The sequence below is a fragment of the Myotis brandtii genome, unplaced genomic scaffold (assembly GCF_000412655.1).
Source record: "Myotis brandtii unplaced genomic scaffold, ASM41265v1 scaffold122, whole genome shotgun sequence".
Classification (NCBI taxonomy): domain Eukaryota; kingdom Metazoa; phylum Chordata; class Mammalia; order Chiroptera; family Vespertilionidae; genus Myotis; species Myotis brandtii.
Window position 1 is genome coordinate 1,977,959 of NW_005354255.1, and position 7,154 is coordinate 1,985,112.

Here is a 7,154-nt window from a genome sequence, read left to right on the forward strand (position 1 = left end):
AAAGGCGGCTGCGGGCCCCAGCCACCCCCAAAGGCCCCGTGCACTCTTGCACTTGGGCAGGGTGACCTCCACCCAGTAAAGGGAGGGGACAAACCCACCCGGAAGCCCTCCTGTCACCCTGCCGTCCACTGGACTTCTCCAGAGGAGCCACGGCCGCGGAGACCCACCAAGATGGTCGTAGAAGTAGTACAGGAGCACCAGCATGGAGCAGCACATGACCACAAAGACGCAGGTCATGACGGGCGTCACGTCCACAGCCTCGTCCTCCTGCTTCTCAGGCTCATCATCCCGCTTGTGCTTCATATACCTTCTTGAGAAACACGGGTCATGAGGACGCCTGGCCAGCTTGCACAGCGCTAGGACTAAGGGCCAGAGACTGGGAAGGACTGGCAGGGACAGCTCATCTGTTGGCCTGTCCGCCCTCTCCAGACCCACTATGTGTCCCCAGTGCCCCTCCAACAGGAGAGCCACACCTGCCTCTTGGACCTCACACCCTTGTCCAGGAGCTCAGGGTCCTCGCAGACAAGGCTCCCGGTCACCAACTATGAGACGCCCTTGAACACCGCTGGGACTACCCACAGGCCCTGTCTCCTAAGTGCTCCCTGGGGAGGGTGGGGAGGGCCTGGGCTCGCATCCCAGTGCCAGAGCACAATCTCAGGGAGCGGGACCCAGAGGGCCTTTGGCTGGGTCTCCCAGGTATTCACAGCAACTGTATTCCAGAAGGTTCTCTGGAGTGTGGACACCTCTCTTCTGAGCAGTCCTGTTACTTTCGCTTCCCAGCATTAGGGGCACCCATCAGTTACACGTGTGCACACATGTACACACAATGCGCACACACGTAAAGGAAGGATACTTACTTCTTCACGTCCCGGCTCCCAGCCCAGTAGCCCCCAAGGGCAACAGTGCCGACGGCCATGATGAAGATGATGACCATGTTGTAGTCCAGCATGGGCTCGTGCGGGGCATACAATGCTGCCCTCGCAGATCGGCCAAAATTCTGCCTCGGAGAACACATCAGGATTCAAGGCCAAGGCCCCTGCCCTATGCCTTCATCCACCAATCCTGACCCCAAAGCAATCAGCTCTGACGTAACAGGCTGTGCATGAAGACAGGCAAGCAGCCCTGCGTGCGAGAACACAGCCCTGCGCCGAGATGTGCGTGTGCTTGCATGAGGGAGCACATCACCTGTGTAATGCATATACTCACTGATTAGCCAATGAAAAGGGTAGCGGTCGTACGCCAATTACCATGTTTCTCTTTTATTAGTGTAGATGCTCACCCTGCTCCAGACCCAGCTCCCCAAACCAAAGATGAACATGGGCCTCAGTCAGACAGGCCTGGGCCAGGAGTGTGCAAGCAGCAGAGAGGGAGCAATGCTCGTTCTCCATGTATGGGGAGCGCCAGGCTGGCCAAGCCTGGAGCCTGGATTACTCTAACCAGCTGCACAGGGCACTTCAGGGCCATGGTCTCCATTCCTGGGATTTGGTGGCACTGGAGGCCTACCCTCACGATGTGGCTGACTCATAGTGGGCAAGACCCACCCCTGGCCAGCCCCAGACAGGATGGCCTTGCCACAGGCCCTGCCCACCACCTACTCAGGCCCCGGCCCAACACACTTCAGGGGGAGGGATCCCCTACCTTAAAAATGTCCAGCATGTCTTTGTAGCTGAGCAGGGCCATGGGAATGCCGATCTCCTCATACTGCGTCTTGTTGCCTCCTGGGGGGACCTGGGAGTCCAGAGGAGGCAGATCTGCTGGCTGACCAAGGCCCACCCAGGATGGTGCAGACAGCCAACCCCTCCTGACGGCATGGCCCACAAAGCTAGCTAGCCCTCTCTCTAAGGAAGGGGAAGATGCCCTCGTGTGTGCTGGGTCATCAGGTGCCAGCACAGGAGGGGGACACACCAGGAGGGAGGCCGACAGGCTCGGCACCACCCACGAGGGGAGGAAAACCTAGCCCTTCACTCAAACCTTGGGCTCAGGAGCCAATCCATCTGGCTGGGGGCCTGGAGGAGAGGTCGGCAGGTGGACCCATGCCACCCACTCCTTAGAAGGCACCCCCAGAGCTCTGCCTTGAGGCCCTGTATCCCCCAACCCACAGGACTGCTCTGGGATAAGCCCCCTCCAAGATGAGGGTCCAAAGGCCTGAGTCCACAGCCGGTCGGCAAACCAGACTTCTCTCTCCTGGCTGTGGCCACCCGTTCCTGGCCAGCACCCATGCCCACTTTGGTGGGGGCCCAGGGGCTCCTCCCGGCTTCCCTTAGGGCACCTCCAACCCTTGCCCTCGGTAGGTCCTATTGCCCAGAAGGGCGCCCAAGCAGCTGTACCAGGGTCTCCTTGCTGACGACGAGCAGCCCGTGCGCCCCGCTGCCCTGGGCCAGCCTCACTTTGTCGTAGAAGGTGCAGTTCCCCCGAGTCACCAGTGGAATCTGGTTGCTGAAGCCTTTGGCAGGGAGGTCGGATGCAGAGCAGAGCATGGAAGTCGTCCAGTCCCTCAGCTGCAAGAGAGACTGAGGGAAGGCAGCGCTCATAGGAGCTGTTCTAGAAGAGTCAGGGCGGGCCCCAGTCCTCATGGGAACCAAGGCATCAGAGAAACCTGCCCAGCTGTGCTGAGCCTTCAGTATCCAGATCACCACAGTGAGCGCCATCCTGATGCCCCCTCCCGTTGGGTCCCACTGGACTTCAGGCCCTTGCACCAAGAAAGGATGAGAGGTGGAGGGTGGGCAGGGCCTGCAGACACACATACCAAACGCAAGGCAGACAGGAAGGACAGGTGGTGTGCGCTCAGAGCAAACCCCTCAGAAATCCTCCCTGCATCTCCAGATCCACCTCTAGCATCCATTATGAATGGAATACAAGGGGCAGGAGCGTCAGCCTCTGTGGTGAGAACTCACCCACAAGAGCATCCTCCCGGTCCTCTGAGTGGAGGAAGGAGGCCAGACCAGGGAGAGGGGTCTCCTACAAGAAGAGCAGAGCCCTTGCCCCGCCCTCTGCTGTCACTCCTCTCAGGAGCCCTCTGGCAGCCAGCCCCCATCCCACACACGAAAGCCTGGCTGGTGTCTCCACCAGAGGCCATCTCTACAGAGCACTCCGAACAGATGTCTTTCATCCATGACCAAGGAAACTGAGGCCCGGAGAGGTTAACGGGCCCCTTTAGGGCTGCCCAGAGGCCTCTCAAGTGTGACCAGACCCCACCCCAGCTCCCAGCTGAGGTCCTTCGGAGCTCTTTCCCCCAGCTGGCTCTCTGCAAGGGAGGGTCTCTCCAAGGGCCCCTCTGGACACTGGGCAGAGGGGGGGAGGGATGACAGCAAGACAGACAAGATCCCAAGCTGAAAGGGGTGCTCAGAGACACCGCGCCAGGAGGGCCACCAGTCCAATACTCACCGCCTTGCTGAGGTCATGTGGCAGGTGGGCCCACTGTGGGTTGTAGAGGATGCAGTAATCCTTGCCTTTCGGGCCCCCCATCTCGGAGACCACGTGTACCATGCCATACTCACAGGCCACCTGGAGCAACGGGGCAGGGGGCAAAGAGCTCAGGGCGGGGGCCGACCATCCATGACATGGGGTCCAAGTTAAAGGAGGACACCTGTGAAGGCTGGGATGGTTTCCTCCCTCAGACAGGACAGAGAGGACACACACACAAGTATCTCAGGATGGAGAAAACGAGGGAGGGACAAGTCTCCCTGGGGAGACCTGGGTGTGACCTCAGACCTGTCAGCACCCAGCCAGGGGCACGCACCACACCCACAGGCCCCGGCCCCTCCTGGCCCCTGGGCTCTGTGGAGCTGAAAGGGCCAAGCTCTGCACGCTTTGGGCTCCTAGGCCTGCCCTTCTGTAGCTCTCGCTCCCCTTGGGCTATAGGCACCTCCAGACAGAGCCGGGGACTGCACCCCTGGGCTCCCCGGAGTCTGCCAGAGACAAGCAGGTGGCAGCTGCTCCCAATAAAGGACACAGGATGGGGGACGGTCATCACCTGGCACAGTGAACCCACACCGAGGATGTGGCTTTGCCAAGGTGAGGGAGGGGGTGGGGGCTCTGATTTGGCCAAGGATCCTGATAGACTGTGTGCTCCAACACCAGGCGGAGCACCAGGTCGCAGGCAGCTGGGCCCTCTGCGAAAGCACAGCCAGGCCACTCCAAGAGCTTCCTACCCTGGCCCTGGTCACCTGGCAGTGGTGGCAGCATGGAGGACAGCCCAGGGTGCCCCAACCTTGAAGTCTGAAGGCGGACACCAGGCGGTGGGTGCAAGTTCCACTTTCCACAGTCCCCAACTGCCACTGTTCCAGTCAGCCCATCAGCTCTGGCCCTTCCATGTGGCACCTGAGTGAGGCGCTGACAGCCAAAGCAATGCTTACATGGTGCCAAGCTCCAAAGAAGCTGTGTGTTCGGGCCACCCAGCTTTCTGGGAGGGGAGGGCAAGGAGGTGGACTGCCTGAGGCCCACCCAAGGTCTCAGAGCACTTCACTAAGGCAGCATCCTGCCATCCCTGCCTCCGTTCCCGGAGAAACCCCACACACCTCACCTGTCACCTCGTTCCCTTCACCAAAGGCAGACTTAGGAGGCCCCTCTTCCAAGTTCTCCCCACCAGACTGCCCCCCAAGGGTGCCCTTCATCCTGGCCCTAAATACTGTACCTGGTATATGCCCCCTCCAATGCTCAGAGCCCCTGGCACCTCCTCACCCTGGGACCACATGGGGAGCAGTAGAGTCCCCCAACTTCCAGACAGAGCCAGAGAATGCACCTCTGGTTTTCCCAGAGTCTGCCACAGAGACAAACAGCCCACCTTCTGTGTTTGCAAACAAAGTTTTATTGGAACACAGCCACCCTATGCCAGTATGCAGGGCCTCTGGCTGTTCTTGGCTGCCACTGCTGAGTTGGGCAATTGCTTGCAAAGCTGACAAGATGCCCTATCCGGCCCTTTCTGGAAAGTCTGCTGAACCTTGATCCATGGGAGCCAGGCTGATGATGAAAATTGTCATTTACATAAAATGGAAAGTGAACAGAAACTGGATCTTTTTTTAAAAGTCATTTAAGCCCGGCTGGTGTGGCTCAGTGATTGAGTGCTAACCTATGAACCAGGAGGTCATGGTTCAATTCCTGGTCAGGGTACCTGCCTGGATTGTGGGCTCGATCCCCAGTGGGGGGTGTGCAGGAAGTAGCCAATCAACGATTCTCTCTCATCATAGATGTTTCTATCTCTCTCTCTCCCTCTCCTTTCCTCTCTGAAATCGATATATATATATATGTGTGTGTGTGTGTGTGTGTGTGTGTGTGTGTGTTTGTGTGTATATATATTCCCTCCCCCCCACAAGCACACTTCATGGACTTTCCTCCCCACAACCACTACAACTAAGCCTGTGCTTGTATCAAATGCCACAAAGATCACGGTTTCACTTTGATTAGTTCCCTCATCCTCTTGAGTTAAAGGAACTGGGAGAAGTTCTTCAAAAGGGCCCAGTGATACAAGTGCCCATGTTCCAACACAGCCTATCCCAGCTTAGAGAACCAGAAACAGTCAAGGCTACCAAGGACAAGCCATCTTCTGACACATCGCATTCAGAGCAGGTCCAGGAACTCCCAGAGACACTCTGCTTACGGATTACTGTGAAAGCATCCACATCAGGGGCTTGAGAGACTAATGGGTCCAGGCTGGGGCAGTCTTCCTTTCTCAGAAGATGTGGTGAGTTCTGAGGGCAGAGAAATGAGGACCCAGATGCTTGGAAAGAGAGGCTTGGGTACCGGACAGTATGAGGAGGGGATGGGGACAGGCGGAGAGGGCACAGGTGCAGGAGGGGCAAGGAGGCAGGTGGAGGAGAGGTAGGGAGGACAGGTGCAGGCCAGGCAGGAGGGCACTAACATTAGTTAAGACCTGATGAGTAAGAGCCTCCATCTGGCCTTTATGTACTATCTCACAGCAACTGAGAAGGGTGGGTCTATTAGGGAAAGTCAAATCCCTCACTGGATCACAAAATGGTAGCAAGTGAGTGTAGGGCTGTCAGCAAGCCCCCACCCCCTCCCGCCCAGTGGAGAGGAGAGCTAGGGACTGGAGGAACCATAAGGAACCACACCCAGCCAAGGAGGGAGCTGCGTCATCTCAGGGCGTATTTCCCACAGGGTTCTGTTCTGGGAAGAGCAGTTCCAACTGTGCTCCTCACTCTCTCCAACACCCTCCTGACTCTCCACACGCAGGATAAAGTTCAAACTCCTCAGCCTGCCTGGATAGGTCCAAAGGCCCCAACACCATGACCTTCTACCACCTGCTCTGACACGCCCAGCCTGTGCTTCTGGACCCCAGCCTAGGGAGGTCACACGCAAGGCCTGCCCTTTACCCTCTGCCTAGAGCTGCTCCCACTGCTGGCCCTGGCCCTGCCCTCCAGCTGAGGGGGAAACCCCAGCCCGTCTTCAAGTGCACCCGAGGCTGACATCTTTCTCAGGATGCCCGCATCAGACGACCCTACACATCAACCACCACAGAGCCCTCACTGTCCCCAAATAAGTCATCGGCTCTCACACCTCCACCTGGCTCCTGCTACTCCCACCACCTGTACCATCCTCCCTCAGCCAAGACCTGGCGAACACCGCGCAGGCCACTGCTTCTGGAAAGCCTTCCCAGGCCAACGGAGTCACGCTCCCTTCACGGTGTCCCCATGACTCCTCACAGCCCTCTTGCTTTGCCCTCATTCAGAATATCTGGAGAGCCCAAACCCTGCCCTCAAACTGCTCAGACCTCAAACTGGCAATGAAACAGGGAGAAGTACAAGCGGCTGGCAAACAGATGGAAGGGGGTATCCTAAAGAGTCTGGGGAAGGTACAGTTAAGCTGAGACTGGAAGGATGACCAGGGTGGTCCAAGGAAACAAAAAAATAAACACAAAAAGAACAAAAGAGCAGAGTGGCTTCAATTAACTAGAGCTGGAAGGGAGAGGCGCTTCCTGGGCAGCCAGATCACAGATGCCTCCCAAATGCACGGGGAGGCCCCCGGAAGTCCCTGATCGGGACGTGACAAGACCTGACACCCTTTGAAAGAGATCGTTACTGCTGTGCTAAGAACGGACCGGGACTGTGCGGGACACGAGTGGCCATGGGAGGCCGTCAGCCACCCGCCCTAAGCTACGAGAGAGGGGGCAGCGGGGTTGAGTGAGCAAGTCAAGGTTA

The 7,154-nt window shown here is 58.0% G+C and overlaps 1 protein-coding gene across 1 annotated transcript in view; it reads right to left on the reverse strand.

The window, feature by feature from the left end:
• LOC102250065 (signal peptide peptidase-like 2B) overlaps positions 1-5,040 on the reverse strand; it is a 10,854-nt gene extending 5,814 nt beyond the window's left edge. Inside the window, exons 1-6 of the mRNA XM_014533697.1 lie at positions 4,634-5,040; positions 3,385-3,504; positions 2,328-2,510; positions 1,639-1,728; positions 858-997; positions 36-307 (exon numbers count right to left, since the gene is read on the reverse strand). Coding sequence (XP_014389183.1) covers positions 36-307; positions 858-997; positions 1,639-1,728; positions 2,328-2,510; positions 3,385-3,504; positions 4,634-4,693 — 865 coding nt within the window. The 5' untranslated portion in view covers positions 4,694-5,040. The remainder of the gene's footprint in view (positions 1-35; positions 308-857; positions 998-1,638; positions 1,729-2,327; positions 2,511-3,384; positions 3,505-4,633) is intronic.
• Positions 5,041-7,154: the final 2,114 nt, after the last annotated feature.